The 16,764-nt window shown below is 34.6% G+C and overlaps 2 protein-coding genes across 3 annotated transcripts; one reads left to right on the forward strand and one right to left on the reverse strand.

The window, feature by feature from the left end:
• Positions 1-316: 316 nt before the first annotated feature.
• On the forward strand, positions 317-5,414 carry LOC132635576 (NAC domain-containing protein 100-like). Its single transcript, XM_060352015.1, has 3 exons — positions 317-854; positions 1,817-2,088; positions 4,651-5,414. The coding sequence occupies exons 1-3, from the start codon at positions 692-694 to the stop codon at positions 5,224-5,226; spliced, it is 1,011 nt and encodes a 336-aa protein (XP_060207998.1). The 5' UTR covers positions 317-691; the 3' UTR covers positions 5,227-5,414.
• A 969-nt stretch (positions 5,415-6,383) lies between these two features.
• Positions 6,384-15,631, reverse strand: LOC132635577 (uncharacterized). 2 transcript variants are annotated; one of them, XM_060352017.1, is made up of 14 exons: positions 15,206-15,631; positions 13,311-13,438; positions 13,012-13,191; positions 11,409-11,477; positions 11,262-11,318; positions 10,102-10,155; positions 9,975-10,037; positions 9,808-9,870; positions 8,776-8,940; positions 8,455-8,610; positions 7,517-7,597; positions 7,348-7,409; positions 7,087-7,219; positions 6,384-6,757 (listed from the first exon to the last, which is right to left on the reverse strand). In XM_060352017.1, the coding sequence occupies exons 1-13, from the start codon at positions 15,381-15,383 to the stop codon at positions 7,138-7,140; spliced, it is 1,338 nt and encodes a 445-aa protein (XP_060208000.1). In that variant the 5' UTR covers positions 15,384-15,631; the 3' UTR covers positions 6,384-6,757; positions 7,087-7,137. The 2 variants fall into 2 exon arrangements, with proteins under 2 accessions (XP_060208000.1, XP_060207999.1); XM_060352016.1 differs by having other exon boundaries at positions 13,012-13,197; positions 15,206-15,627.
• Positions 15,632-16,764: the final 1,133 nt, after the last annotated feature.

Consider the following 16,764-nt stretch of genomic DNA (forward strand, 5'->3'; position numbering starts at 1 on the left):
TGCTTGCTGCATTGAAGTGGGTAACATGCATGTCTTATTTTTAAAATTACAAATATCATATTTTGATGAGGCGTACATGTAACCTGATGATAGTGTAAAAAAATCTTTGCACTAACAATGTATATGACTTAAACTCTTTCAAAATCATGTACCTTCTTTGATTAACTTCTCAATTAATTAAGAAGTTGAAGCACGTGTTGAGGCATCGTGTACCTTAAGACCCATGGTAGGTGAGAGCTTCTTAAACACATTAGTTATATCTTCTTTAAATTCAACAAGAAGAAAACTCTTCCTCTACATTTCAAGAATCCTCAAGCTTATACTTCTAGCAAATGTTTAGCAACAAGTTATCCAAAGATACCTCCCTATATATTCTCTACATGCAAGCAACAAAAAAGTTTCTTGCAACACTAAGCCAACAACAAAATTAGCCAGCTAGCCAGGTTTCATTTACATGTCCCTTGGATAAAAATCGTTTTCTTCCTCTTCTTGAGAAAGCTTTAGGTTTTCAATTTTCATACACTTTCTAAATCCATCTTTCATGTGATCGTTTGACTAAAGGAAATAAGTGGTGCAAAAGAGAAGTTTTTTTTCCTTGTTTAATTTACAAGTTTCAAGGTCTAGGGTTTTCTTTGAACTAGTCAAATTTCTCGAAGTGTTTCTAGTTAAGGAGGAGGTGAAAAAAAGATAAATGGAAGAGAATATTGATCTACCACCAGGGTTTCGTTTTCATCCAAGTGATGAAGAGCTTATAACATATTATCTTGTGAACAAGATTTCTGATTCTACTAATTTTACTGCAAGGGCTATTGGAGATGTCGATCTTAACAAATCTGAGCCCTGGGATCTTCCAGGTACTTTTAATGATCCTCAAAACTTCTTACTACATCATTTACATTCATATTGAAGTTAAATAGTAATCCATATGGTTGTATAAATCAAGAAAGCAATAGCTAGGTTTTTGAGATGTTTTTTATATTATAATTAAGTTATTTTCTCTTCAGATAATTGAGTAAGCAAACTTTGCTTCGTTCATACTTCATCCAGATCCAGCATCATTTTTATCATGCTTAGTAGTAATATTTTTCAAAAATGATAAACTTGCGAAAGAGCAAGCTCAAGTTTTTTCAATGAACAATAGACAAAATTTCTAGGATGAATTAATTCCTCCACTGAAATTCAGAAATTTCAGGTTTGAGCTCTGGAAATAGACAAAATTTCTGATAGAGAACCCCTTAAATGGGTCTGACGCAACATGAACCTGGATTAGTCAAGCTAATCAGTTATGAGGTTCGAACGCCATGTGATTAAACAAAAGACGTACAATACTCGTTTGCTATTCTTTTTCCTTAATTTCTTAAACCCCTTGAAGCAAGATCTTACGTTTTGGGATAGGATTTAAGTTATATTTACTTATAGTTTTAAAAATATTTACCCTAGTATAACGATATACATGTTAACTTACCGTCTATTTCAAGTTACCACTCAATATTTGTTACATATAATATTCTACCTATCATTACATTTGTATTAACATGATTGTGTAAATAATAGCCAAGCTTTTCCGAAATATAAATACATAAAGACGCCCAATAATACTCTATAGTGCATCTTCCATTTCTGCAAGCCTCGCTACAAAAGATTTTTCTTTCCTTTTTCAATACCGAAGTTAAAAAAGAAAAGAGTCATTCTTGTACTAGTATTAATTTAGATAACTTGAAAATTTCCCCAACAAAAATCTAAAATTTCTATTCTAAAATCTAAACGTCATAATTAGCTTTACAAATTGACTTTATGGAATTTATGTGTATATCAGGGAAGGCGAAAATGGGAGAGAAAGAGTGGTACTTCTTCAGCCTACGTGATAGGAAGTACCCAACAGGAGTGAGAACAAATAGAGCAACAAATACTGGATATTGGAAAACCACTGGCAAAGATAAGGAGATCTTCAACAGCTCAACTTCTGAATTGGTTGGTATGAAGAAAACATTGGTATTTTATAGAGGAAGAGCTCCCAGAGGAGAGAAAACAAATTGGGTAATGCATGAATATAGGATTCACTCCAAATCTTCCTATAGAACACACAAGGTACGTATAACTTCGCTTCCAGTATTGCCTCTGTTTCAATTTATGTGGCATTTTAACTAGGCACGAAATTTAAGAAAGAAAGATTTTTGTTGATAGCGTAAATATATATAATACCGCTCCATCCATTTTTGCTAGTCATGTATTTACTTGGCACACCCTTAAGGAGTCATAAATAGAAGGGAAAAGGGTCAAATTTACCTTCCAAGTATGATTTATAGTTTAAATTTGCCCTCCGTCAAAGTTTGGGATCAAATTTGCCCTCCCCGTCAAAGTTTGAGATCAAATTTGCCCTCTCCGTCAAAGTTTGAGATCAAATTTTCCCTCTCGTCAAAGTTTAAGATCAAATTTGCCCTCCCCGTTAGGATAATTGATAAATTTGCCCTTATATGGATGAAAGTCTGACTTGAACTCCACAACACAAAAAAATTAGTCACGTCGGATCCATATAGGCTCCACGTAGACTCCCAATCCCAATTCTCTTTTGAAAATTCCCCTGCAGCATTTGTTTTGTGATAGTGAAGGTTTCTTCATGAACTCTTCAGAGCATTTCTGAACAGAGGAAAACAATTTTTTCTTAGAATACATTCCTAAACGTATAACGAAAATAAGATCAGAAAAGCTATGATCCTGAAAAAGTGATAACAAGACAACAAAATAAATTTGTGCAGTTCAGCTTTGAAAATCCATTTTCAGTTCTCTTCAACTTATCCGTTTTCAGTTCTCTTGAATAGTTTTTGAGAGGTTCTGACAAGGAGGCGACAACAATGAGTTAAGTTAGCTACGTCGAAGTTCACCTAAGATAGATGTCATGTTCAAGAAAGCTTTGTTGGTCAGATAAATTCTATGTTTCTAGAGAGAACAACGAATCCTTGGTCGTATTAAACATTTGTTGTTGCTGCAGAAATTTTTCTTACATGCCTCCTATTTTATCACATGCATTATGTGTGTACCTCGATGCTATTAAAACTCCGGCTTTTCACGTTACTACATGGTGCCTTAATGTCAGCAATAGTCTAGACGGGTTAAGAGAATTGGGATTGGGAAACTGGTTAAAAGAGAATTGGGTTTGGGAGTCTACGTAGAGCCTATGTGGATCCGACGTGGCTAATTTTTTTTATGTTGTGGAGTCCAAGTCAGACTTCCATCCATATAAGGGAAAATTTATCAAGTATCCTAACGGGGAGGGCAAATTTGATCCCAAACTTTGACGGAGAGTGCAAATTTGATCTCAAACTTTGACGGAGGGCAAATGTAAACTATAAACCATACTTGGAGGGTAAATTTGACCCTCTTCCTTAAATAGAATGACAATTTTACTATATCGCCTCTAAGTATTACTAAGTCATCTAATGATCATTAAAATCAATCAAACATACTTTAAAAGTTGTGCAGCCACTAATAATTCCTTGAAGCTGCAGCCACTAATAATTTCTTGAAGCTTTCAGCTTAATAATTAATAATAAGGATAAAATAGGTATGAAATAATAAATTATCTTTTATTTTCAAACTGAACAAATAAAAGTGGATAGCTATTTTAATATACAAGACAGGTAAAATGGACGGAGGGAGTAGATGATATTGAACCCTCACGTAGAAAATCTTACCTTCATCATTGACTGTGACTCTGATTGTGTATACAATTAGTTAAATTTCTTTTACCTTGAACAAAATAATCGTATTGTCCAGATCAAATTTGAAGTATGGAGAAAGAAGAGATCTATAATTTTCAAAATTTTCTTTCAGAATTCAGATAAACATGTACTTGTCATCATCACCATGTGTTTATGTTACACGCCCTACATGTATGAATAACAACAATATAATATGGTGTTCCTTTGGTCAAGGTTATTGTTTTCAATTTAATTTCTAGCTAAACAAGTAGGAAATAATACACAAATTAACCTAAACCAATTTGTGTTGACGTAAGAGGAAGTTAAACGAGGTAGTTGTAGAAAAAAAGATCCTTGCTTCCTGCAGGGGTACGGTTAGCTCTGGAAAACTTTAATATTTCTTGCGCGATGAATAAATATCTCAATTACGTGCTATTTTTAAATTTCCGTATTAAATACATTTTCTTCTCTTTTCCAAATTAATTCATAGTATGAGTTACCCTGTTTAGCCGCCAAGTTTTTGGAAAATCAAAAATACTTTTTAAAAAAATATATATATTTTATACCATTGAAGTGTTTAGCTAAACTATTAGAGAAAAAATAAGTATTTTTGAGCAGTAGCAGAAGCTACTTTTCATAAGCTTAAAAGTCTAGCTTTTCCTCAAAAGCGCTTTTAAAATATTGGTCAAGCACAAAGAACTGCTCTAATACTGATAAAAGTGTTTTTTTAAATTGATTAGCCAGATATAAACTACTAATCTCCAAGATACTTTTTCAAAAAACACTTCTAACAAAAAAGTAAGTGTATTTCTCAATTTTGACATTGAGAGCTTGGCCAATTGTGCTATATATGCTTGATTTTCTCAATCTTTGACATTTAGCTAATAATGACTTGTTCCACATGTAGCTTCTAGAATATGCATTTCCATAATTATACTCCAATATATTTCAGCAAGATGAATGGGTGGTTTGCCGCGTATTCCAGAAGAGTACAGGAGGGAAAAAATACCCTCCTAACAACTCTTCAAGAACAACAGTTCGTGTGAACCCCTACAGTACACTAGAGATCAACCCCTCACAAATGATGCAAGCTGAACATAATGGCTTTCAATTAGCCATGGGAAGATCAGGTGGTTACATGATGAACCATCCAGAAATTCAAGAATTCAATAGGGTTTTTCGAGGTGGCGGTTCGTCGTCTTCGTCTAACATGATGAGCTTGCAGCCAATTCTACAATCGCAAATGAACTATAATTTAGCTGGAAGTAGTAGTGGTGGAGGAGGAGGTAATTGTTTTACTATTTCAGGCTTGAATTTAAATCTAGGTGGTGGTGCCACTGGTTCTCAGTCAATGCCAGTGCCACAGCCACAAGTTATGAACCAACAAGATATGGGCTCTTCTTCTCATGTGCTGATGACAAATGATCAGGCTGGTTATGGTGCAGATATGAATAGTGGAAATGCCATGAATAGATTCATGGCTATGGAGAATTGCGCTGATTTAGAGAATTATTGGCCTACTTATTGATCTATACAATACTCCATAATAAGGACTTCTAGACTATATATGTGGTTCAAATCCTCCAAAAGAATTAAGCTATAGCACCCCGTGTCACATCCTCCAGGGAAACAGTGCAATTATTTTTGACCAGTTCTGTATAAAATAATTTGTAGTTTGGCGATAGTGATAGATCTATTATGGTACGGTTTTTCATTTTTCTTTGTGTCGCTAGAGACTAAAGTTTGAATGAATGTCAATTTAATTTTGTGGCTTAATTTCTTGCTTGTTCGTAGTTTTCTTGGAAAAGATGGAAACATGGAAGGGAGGGAGAGGTCCTCCTTCCGTTTCCTTCCAAATACGTCATCTTAATATCAATAAGAGCTCCGCCAGCAAATAAAATTGCTTTCAAGAGAGTAGCGTAAATGGTCAATGAAGGCTAGAACAAGCATTTTTGGGGCTTATTAGATGTGAATGATATTAATATTCTGCGGCTGTAATACCATTATGTCGACCAGCCAAACATGAAAAAGAGAAAAAATCCTTCTCAGAATTTGTATATATACCACACACTTGCGGTATAAAAAAACCAAAAGAAAAATGGTGGCAAAATGGCTATAGAGATACTTTCTGACAGGACGAATAAGAAATTAAAAACACAAAGTAATAGAAAGAAAACATATACTGAGAAAATATGTTTATCCCTGGCAAACAGGAATTAATTTGCTCAATCAGATGTCTGAAATTCTAATCTTGAGAATGGAGATATATTTGGTAGGAAACATTTTTCCAGCGAGTGAATTAACCCGTCCAGCAGGCTCCATATCTGATGATTATAAGGCTACGTGCAGACTTACGTTGTAATTTACTCTTAAGAAGAATAAAGTGTGCAAATATTTAATGAATATAGAAGAAAATTGAAGGGCTAGCTGTAACCAGACCAATTTCCTCCCGACAAAATACATCCAAAGTTCAAACAACAAGGGATAATAGCGTAATAGTGTATACGCTGACCTTACCTCTACCTCTAATGTTTCTGATCGACCCTCGGCTCAAGTAAAGCATTTAGAAACAGTTTGAAAAAGAAAACGGGAGCGAAGAAACCATGCCAAAAAATACTAAAGAAAGCATGACAGAGCAATTTCAAAGTTCAACAAGCTACATAAAAATCAAGGAGGAAAGCCAAATTTACCCCGGTAAATTGTTTATATTTATCCTCCGTTTGACTTGTCAAATAGTTTTTTCCCTATCGTTACAAATATGATCAAATATGAATATAAAGATCTTAATACAACTAAGACAACTTTGATAAATATTACAACCAAGTAAATATAGTGTCACAAGATTGTAACCTAACAGCGTGGTGGGAAGATAATAAAACACCAACATTTAACACTATCCAAAGCAAAGAAACGATATTACAAAAATAAATCTCACACCCACTATCCTCCCCATTCATGCTTTATGCACATATGGAAAACCTATGCAGAACTTGGAAAACAAAAGAATCTGCAGACTGGTCGATACTTCAAAAGCCCCGTGCAAAAATGACACAATCGATCTGCAAATAAAGATGAAATAAACCCAACGTCACACACACAGCAGTTAATACTATAATTGTGAAAAAACTGCAAAATCTGATTGAAGAAGATGATAGATAACCCACTATGTTCCTATAATTCCGACTTTCCCGTACTATTTTATTAGAAACTACTCATGAATACATTCTTTATTCACTATTAAGTATTTGGCTCTGGCTATCTAGTTCTATGACAGCTAATCTTACATCTTTTTACTCATTGAACGTAGAAACGCAGAAGTGTTACCAAAGCATCCATAAATTAACTTAGCCCCAGGTAAACAAAGAAGGCAAATAGCCAAATGTTATACCTGCAAACTGAAAGGCGCTTGATTTCTGATGAAAGCATTTTCTACCTCGCCCTACTTGTCTGTGTGTGCCCTCTTGGACTTGCGACGTGAATGGTGGGATTTACCATTTCGAGTAGGATTCTTCGCCTTTGTACTGTTATAAATAATAAAAGACAAGACAATTCTGAGCCTCATTGAAAGAAAACATCTGCAGACACTTTGAAATATAGAAGGTAGATCATTGTGAAAACGCAAATAAGGGAGCAGAGTAAATATGCTAACCAGAAAATGGCAGACAAAAGTTTGAACAGAATTATAACAGGTAGAGCCAACACCGCTGAGGCCTACACCACATAAGATCAGTAGATATCTTAAGTATGAGATCATCAAAGTAGAACTAAAAGGGAGGACAGGATGGCAAGACCATAGAATATGACTGTCAGATACGTACAGCAAACCAGATGAACTCCTTTGTTGCAAGAGGTCTTGTAAGCTCATGTCTCTTCAGTGTTTCATCGACTGTGCCTTGCAGCTTCAAATAGCATGAAACATTGATTTAGAATTGATGAGCCAAGACAATTTAAATACTATAACCAAAAAAGTGTAATAACAAACAAAGGCATTTGCTACTTAATCGATACTTCCACTAGATCATTCAAATCAAAGATCAGAACAAAAATATCCTCGTTCACTCTTCTGACAGTGATATAAGCTCGTTACCTCTTCCGACAAGAGTTCAAAAGCTACTCTCTAGACCTAGAATATAACATTTTCATTCTTCCTTTATCATCTAAATTAGGTAACGAGAAGATGAATCCAACACAGCAAGCACAAGAAAAATGACCATTTCCTCCACTCAATGAATTAAGACATGATAAACAAAAAAGACTAATTTGTCCTCATTTCCCTTGTCCCTGATTGCATAAAGATCGGTTTGTCCCTTCCATTTGACAATACCAAGGGAAGGATCTACTTTTAATACAGAGGTCAAACAGATACTTCCTAGTGGAAGAGCCAAACCACAAAAGCATTCGGAAATCGGAAATTGTTGGGAATACACACTGGAAGCTCACGCACTTTTCATCAACTGATTTCGCAAGACATCTCGCGGAGTTAATTTGGATAATTTAGTAGCTTAAGCAAAATGATCCTAAAAAGACGAGCCTCTCCCGCCTAAGAATACAGACGCAGCAAGAAGACAGGCAGGAAATGTAACTTAAGAGTCTACCGGTTTTTTTTGGGTTTACGGGATTATCGAAGCCGAAATACATGAGAAACTGATGCAGTAGTAAAAATACTGGAAAAGTCTAAAAAGAGACAATGACTTGCATATCTCAATCACAAGTACACCTCTGTGAGATCTGAATATTTCAGGGACTAAAAACACACCTGACGGTGGTAAACTGTTGCAGACTCAAGGAACTTCCCATAATGATGAACTGCCACATCTGTATATGGCTTTACAGCAATACGAACTTTTTCAACATGAGGTTTTGTAGCAGTGGCAACCTGATCAATGTATGGCTTGCTGATTTTCTTAAGTTCCTGTAAAAAACTATGCTCACATCACATCACATACAAAAAAAAAAAGGAAAAATAGGTAGAAGTTATACATTTAATGAATGTACAATAACAGGAAATTATCTTTTTTATTGTTCGTATTCTTGATAGACCCGAAATTGTTATTCATTTAAATTAACAGGATGTTACCTGAACGTGAGGTTCTGCTAATTCCTGAACCTTGACAATATGTGGAGTTATGGCGCCTTTAGATGTCTCATAAATCTCTAATCCTTTGGTCTTTACCAATTCCACATGTGGCTTGAGGTTAGTGGTCATCACCACCCACTGTTCCTTCGCAGCTGGCATCCATTTCTTCAAATAGTAGAACAGCAAACATGAGAAAATTACTAAGATCCTCTATCTTGATCTTAAATATAACACGAAAACTAGCTTAAGATTAAATTAATGTAGATACATTCCAAATTATATCTACATCTGAAAACTAATAAAGAGTCTTTCCAATTCTGGAAGTCATCTTACTCCCCACTCTTTAGCTTGTCCTACTTTTGATTTTCCTCCTCCAGAATGCTAGGTGACTTATGCCATTTACAAGATAAGAGGATTCACCTCTTGGTAAGAATATAGATACTTTGTATTTTTTTAATCGTTTAAAGATACTATGTTAAAAGGAAATCTCAAATTAGTCTAGGTTTCGTGTTCAAGTACTTATTTCCATAAAGAGATGAGTTAAAGGTAATAAGATACTCGTTACATGTATGCCGTTAGTTTTTTGGCGGTCTACTATCTCAGCACACAGTATCAGAATTCACAAGAAGAAACAATAAGATTCTATAACGTCTTTATTAATTCTGCAACAGGAACTTCCAGATAAATCTAGTCCTGTCCTCATTGTAATTTGTTGAACCTTGATAAGAGGTTTAGGCATCAAACTGTCAATTAATCATCATATACCCACATAATGTAGTGACTTCTCTTTATGTTAAATGCGTAACACAAAATGATGAGAAATACAGAAGGAAAAAGTGGTATAACCCAAAAAGAAGTAACTACTCTATCTTTTTCAATTTATACAACACTTAGCCATTTTGGGACATTCTAAAGGGTTTGACATCATCCCATTTCTGACTTTCACAACTTCCATGAGTTCATTCATTAAATTAATTAAATTTAATATGGTAATAAAAGATTCAGATGTTAAATGATGCAAAGCTGACTTACTGTTTTGACTGTTTCTACATGTGGCGCAGCCCATACCTCAGCTTGGGCCTTCTTCTCAACTGCCTAAAAAGCAAGTAAAGAAGAGTAAACAGGATAGATTAGTAACTCAAACAAGCATTCATTCAATAATCAATAGTTTAACAGGATCCACTAGCAACAAGACGTACCTTCTGTATCATTATGTCCATAGGAGGTTTTCCGTGCTCCTGCCAATGCCTCTCCAAAAGAGACTGAAATTCACAGCACAGTCAGCAATCCATTTACAATAAGGTTAGTTATGATTGTTCAAAATACCTTGTAGTGATTCAAATGATCTGCTAGCCAACGTGGAAGCCATGCCCCATGCACCTGGATTTTTAGCAAAAAGGAAAGAGCCAAGTTAACATTTATATAATAGTTCATCATCTACAACACAACGCAACGCAACGCCGGAGAACTCGTCTCAAATTTCTAGGTTTTCCAAAACCCATTCTTATTCTTGTAAATAAGATAGCGAATTGCTGAACTTAAAGAGGACAGCACAGGAAATGAATGATGCAGAATGTGACTTTGAACCCTTTTCCACTTATCGCTAGGCTATGCATGGTGCAGGAAGCATAACCTGGTTACACATGAATCAAAATCTCATCCAAAAATATTCACAACTAAATCGCCATACATCACCACAAACCTGACATAACTTCCACACATCATAACTCCATAAACCAAGCAAGAGGGAAAACAGAAGGGAAACTACAACAACCACCCTTTCCTCCTTAAGGATCTTTATGACTCTGATAGTCCAATTCTAGACGAGCTCATGATAACCCACAAAATTCGGAAAAATTTGCTAAAATTTCAAATTACAAGAAACTTCAACATTTTTTGCATGCTATCCATAAATCAACAGAAACCAAAAGCATCTCTACCAGCTATCAATGATTTAAATAAAAGAAGATTGTACTTGATTATCCCACCTTAGGTCATTATGACTATTATCATCCTTCCATTATTCTTCACTTCAGCCAATATCACCCACTTACGTGACAGCCATCACGCTCTATAATACAAATGGCATAGACCAAATCTATCATCACATTTCTTTTCCCTTTTAGCCGTCAATTATAAAATTATACCAGCAACAAATCCACAGGCTAAAGACCAACATCACTACCACCACACTACCCCTTACAACTAAAACTACCCACCATCCAGCTGTCCATGAAACTACTGATATCCCCAGTTCCAACATACACAAACTGATACAACTAGCTAACCCATAAAACCGGCATATCAAACTCTTAAACACAATATGAATGGAAGCCCGAAGGCACCAAGATACCATGGTAGATAGAAACATTAAGATGAATCAAAGCATTAGTCAGCTAGCTGCAAAATTGAGATGGAACCTCCTATCTTCAATAGTATCATAATCCTGAATTCACATGGTAAGACATAGGGGCTACAACATCTACCTCCATGAGCTCCTTCATCTTCGATGTGGCTTCAAACCTTGCTCTAATCATTTCCTCCTGAAAAAAGCAAAATTGGGAGGCCTTAGTAATTGTTATCCACCACACAAGCTTCAGAACTTTTGAGCTGTTCTGTAATATCAAGAGCACCTCAGCAAGTTGAAGAGCTCGTTCAGTTTTTTTCAGTTTCTCCTTCTGATCATCAATGGTCTTTTGGAGCTGCATAAACCAAGTAGAAACAGAACAACTTCATAAAGTTAGCTGAAACATCACACGTAGCTAGCAAAACTAAATTGGACCAGCACCAGCAAGAGGTAAAACTCAGTAAAAGATCTTTCTAGACACCCACATGGCAATTTAAAGTCTGTTTAGTAGCAGAATGAAATCAAATGTGTAATTGATAACAGGCAGCTTAAGTTTCAAAAATACTTCATTGCTCATAAAAGCTTCATAGTATCTTCAAGAAAACAGTCATCACGCTTACTCATGTACAAAATTCTCCCATGACATCATCTCGAGATACGAAAGGAGAAATGATCTTTCTTCTTTTTTCTTTTTGAAAGGAGCTAAGGGAGCCGTCTTTTAAAACAAGATTTGGTTCCCATCAAAATTTACATATGCATTGCCACGCACTTGAGACTAAAAGCAAAGAACTGTAACTGGGTATTCTATGCCACCAATTTAAAGGTCAGCCAAAGATAAGTACAACAATATGTAAGCATTTTGTTCTTTCAAAATTCCTGTCATTCAAAGGGTATTTTTTACCACCATCTGTTCTTCTTTTTCCAACGTTCTTGGAAAAATTTTGGACTCAATTAATTACAACGATGCAACTGCAGCATCTTGTTTATGCTCTAAGTAACTTTTGGACTCAATTAATTACAACGATGCAACTGCAGCATCTTGTTTATGCTCTAAAAATGAGTACATGAAGGTGTTTGCTGAGGCACGCATTCCAATCCTGTGCTACCTTAGGCTTCCTTTGTTCTACATTATCATAATGTTGACTCCTTAATTGCCCATATTGTTTACAAGTCGTCCACACTCCTTGCTATTAAGATTTAGATTCTATCAAAAAGAATATTTTGTGAAAGTAAGAGCTCTGCAGCCAATTCCACCTTTCTATGCTTCAGCTTACTTTTTTAATCATTCGCACATATTCCTATGAGATTCGCTATTGGACTAAATTGATAAGGAAAATCAAGCAGGGACAGTATTTAGAAGTTGTTTCTTCTTAGTACTTCTCTGTTGGTTCTTTTTAGTACCTCTCTGTTTGTTGCAGTGGTTGAACAAGTTGGATAGCTGTCATAATAACTCTAGCATGATGTGCAGGATAATTTTTGTGACCAAGAACCAAAATAACATGCATCCAATAAGTTACTTGGCTCCAGACTTTCAATTAGAAAGACAGCAAAAGAACATCAAATCTTCCTGATCAGAAAAATGTAATCCTCTGATCTTAGAAGTTTACAAAAGGAAAAATACATGCAGCTCACCAGTGACGAGTTTTTTTTCCCCTTCATCGTTTTAACGCGTAAAAGACTTCCTATCTAAAAATGTGTTATATGAAAAGTTCATTTATGCTTTGTTGTTGAATCTTTTATAGTGAAATTCCACCTGCTAGAATAACTACTGTAGCGAATAATCAAGACATAGACAACACACTTACAAAGAAAAGAGAAAAGAAAGTAAATGAGCTCCTTATTATTTTATTTTAAAAAAAAAAAAAAGGTAAAGCAGATCAAACGCTTACCTTGCCAACCTTCAAATTTAACTCAGATACTCTTTTCTCGGTGTCACCTTTATGAGCTTCGAAGTCTCTTTTCTCCTTATTCTTCATTTCAACTTCCGCTTTTAGTGTCTCAAGCTGCTGTTCAAGCTGATCAGCTCGTGCCCGAGCCTTTCCAACTTGCTCCTCAGCATCTAGTGTTCCCTTTTTCTAGACAAAACAATACAACTTAAGAGGCCTACAACTTACATCAACACTGTTAAAACATTTTCATGAAACTAAAATAGCATACAAAAGCCGACTTGCTAATTTGAGAGACTCACCTGTAGAGAGGCCAACTCAGATGACAATGACTTAACCTTCTCCGATTTTTCTTTTATTATTTTCTCTTTGTCAGCGATCACCTCATCTTTTCCTTTCACTGCTCGCACAGTCTCCTCAATGTTTGATTCTTAAAAAACAGAATCCATAAGAGATATGGCTAATAATTAATATTTGGTAACCAAAATTTTTAACAAAACAAATGGGAGCACCCTACATCCCAAGCACCAATTCAAAACTCACTGTTGCAGAATTACCTCATAACAAGAGAGAACCTATATGAAATTTAACAACCTCATTACTTGACACCGACAAAGTACAAAGTATGACAACCGCAGGATAGGCACCTCCCCCATTTATAACCTTGTCTCAAATTTTTACAAGTATGTTTTATTTATTATCGGTTGTGAGCTGTGGCTCTCTATTCCAAATCAGCTGTGCTGCTTTGCATATAATCTCTGATTTGTACAGTTTCCAAAGAGAAGTGTAATTGCAGGTTATCCTAAAAATTTGTGCAGTTTCCGAAATTGTATCTCCCTATCCCTGGAGTAATTCTTCAATAGCATACCAACACGCCACCATTTTTTCATAGATCCAAGAACATACATGGCGCATTTTATTGTGCTTCAAATATTCAAAGTTATTACATCACTATGTTCATCTTCCAATCGACCCACTTCAAATGAAACTGACTGCAACATAAATCTTGGAATTAAAGAAAACTACCAAATTGAAATCTGCAGCTTCCTATAGCAAAATCTCAAGCGTCCGTTTCTCTAACAACTTCACTTGAAAACAATGTTACTTTTATTCAAAATTTGAAGTTAGTTTCACAAGTTCTCAAAAGAATTTGGACTTCAACTTGAAATATTGAAGTTTATTTCACAAGTTCATTTTGTAGGTATAAAGTAATTCATTATGAACATTATAGATGATAGGCTGAAAAACGAAAAACATTGTTCATTTCTACTCTCCGTTTTGAACATTATACACAATACAACGAAAAATCCTGTAATAATATTCTAGTCTTACTAAAAATCCCTTATTTCTACATAATTCTAGCTCATTAATAACAAATTTTCAATATAACATTTTTAAGTAAGTCCACCCATCAAATTGACCTCCAAACAATTCCTTTTGATTAAAAATCTAAACTTCCAACCACATAATCAGTACTGAAATTCAAAGAACTACACTTCCCGAAGATTCAAAACATGAACACTTCACAACACCAATCAAAATTTTAAGAAATAATAAAAAAGGGAACAACTCACAAGTCACAACTAACCTAAAGATTGAATCTTGGACTTAAGATGGTCCATTCATTGGTAAAAGTAATTCATTGTGAACATTATACACAATACAATGAAAAACTGATCATTTCTACACTCCGTAAACATTATACACAATACAAAGAAAAATCCAGTAATAATATGGCTAGTCTCACTAAAAATCCCTTCTTTCTTCAAAAATCCCAGCTCATTAATAACAAATTCTCAATAAATATAAGACCTTTAAGTAAGCTCACCCATCAAACTGACCTCCAAACAATTTCTACACTTCCAACAGTGTAATCAATACTGAAAATATAAACTACACTTTCCAAATTATCAAAACATGAACACTCACAATACCAATTAATTTTAGGAAAGAAAAAAAAGGGAACAATTCACAAGTCATAACAATACAAGGAAAATCCTGTAATAATGTGCTAGTCTTACTAAAAACCCCTCCTTTTTTCATACTTCCAATTCATTAATAACAAACTTTCAAGAAAACAGCACCTTTAAGTAAGTCCACCCATCAAATTCAAAAAAGTACACTTCCCCAAGAATCAAAACATGCACACTCACAACACTAATTAAATTTTACTAAAGAAAAAGATTCACAAACTAACCTAAAGATTGGATCTTGGACTTAAGATGTTCTAATTCTTGAGAAGTGGGGTGAACATCTGATCTAACCACTTCAACTTCATCATCCAACGAAGCCCCAACATCACCTTTGACTTTAGGAACAACCACAGCAACAAAAAGAACAAAGGATAAAAACAAGAACTTCCATGAACACGCCATGTTTGAACTCCAAAGCCTGAGATAAAACCAAGGCTCTGGTAATCTAATAATAATGGGTTTTAACTATATAGAAGATGTGCTTTGGATATGTTTTTGTTTTTCGGACTTTCCAAGAAGAGTGCTAGGCAAATAGAGTAGTACATTTATCAAAGGGGGCGGCGGTGCGTGGGTAGTTGGCGTTGTGTTGTTAAATGTACGTGTCTGGTTATGGTGGAATCTGATGACTTTGTTTGAATCTTAAACCATGTCACACTTGGCATTCTTTGCTTCAAGGTATATGTGTATGAAAATTCTTTATTATGTGTTGATAGTAGTGTCGTGAGGTTGGATATTTATCTCACAGGAAAAAGTGAATTTAAAATTTCTGAATTTATAAATTATGTGTTGTGAGGTTGATATTTATCTCACAAGAAAAAGTGAATATAAAATTTGTGAATTTATAAATTATGATTCACTTTTTTTATAAAATAAAGTTGTCTCGCACAGTTAACATTAGTTGTACTTGTGTGAGTCATATAATAAAAAAAAATCATATATCGGTTATTTACAAAATGGGATACTTTTGTTTGTTATTTAATAACTATTGCCTCTAATTTTGATATTTATGTGAACATGAATTTTTTAGATTTCGTGAAAATTTTTTGAGACTAAAATAGTCTTAAGTTGAGCGGTACAAATAACGGCAAGAGGAATCAAAATTGATGAACTGGAACAAGCAAGTCATTACAGCCCACATAGATGACCGGTTGAATTACTAGCAAATCGTATTGAATCATCATGATTTCAAAATTGCAAACAAACAATCAAAAAAATCAACATGGTGACATGCAAATTATGATAAATAAATAGAAATACATATTATATTTAACATGTTGGATAACTCCCATCGTGTAGCAAATTGTCATGATTTCAAGTTTCACTTATGATACCTCATCTAAAAAATCTTTATTGTACCTCTTCTTTATTTATTACATTCACTCATGATACCTCTTTTTTATGATTTCAAAGTTACAATAAAAAAAAAAATCAAGTGATGACATGTAAATCAGGACAAATCGAAATAACTTCATGTTATGTTCAACATATATCATGTCGGATTACTCACAAATCATACCAAACCATTATAAGTTGTCTTTTGACTCGGATGCAGCTTGTTCTGAAAGCTTGTAATTTGCCAACTTCTATTTGAAGGGCACGATCTCATTTGTTTTACCTGTAAATCCAAATATGTACATTTTTGCATCATATGCAAAAAATGGCTCCCAAATAAATATTAGTGTAGCAAGCGACACTCCAAGCAATTTCTTGAATATTTTTAACCATCTTGTATTTTCTACGCACTAACCCAATTCATTCAGATTTGCATCGCGTAGAATCCATT

Source organism: Lycium barbarum, chromosome 4, assembly GCF_019175385.1.
Source record: "Lycium barbarum isolate Lr01 chromosome 4, ASM1917538v2, whole genome shotgun sequence".
Taxonomy (NCBI): Eukaryota; Viridiplantae; Streptophyta; class Magnoliopsida; order Solanales; family Solanaceae; genus Lycium; species Lycium barbarum.

Excerpts from the sequence above, each read along its gene's own strand:
- LOC132635576 (XM_060352015.1), top strand. The coding sequence starts at position 692 with ATGGAAGAGAATATTGATCTACCACCAGGGTTTCGTTTTCATCCAAGT. Across the intron at positions 855-1,816 it reads TGAGCCCTGGGATCTTCCAG|GGAAGGCGAAAATGGGAGAG; the intron begins GTACTTTTAATG and ends TGTGTATATCAG. Across the intron at positions 2,089-4,650 it reads CTTCCTATAGAACACACAAG|CAAGATGAATGGGTGGTTTG; the intron begins GTACGTATAACT and ends AATATATTTCAG.
- LOC132635577 (XM_060352016.1), bottom strand. The coding sequence starts at position 15,383 with ATGGCGTGTTCATGGAAGTTCTTGTTTTTATCCTTTGTTCTTTTTGTT. Across the intron at positions 10,156-11,261 it reads AGATGAAGGAGCTCATGGAG|GTGCATGGGGCATGGCTTCC; the intron begins GTAGATGTTGTA and ends CTAAAAATCCAG. Across the intron at positions 7,410-7,516 it reads AGGAGTTCATCTGGTTTGCT|GCCTCAGCGGTGTTGGCTCT; the intron begins GTACGTATCTGA and ends TATGTGGTGTAG.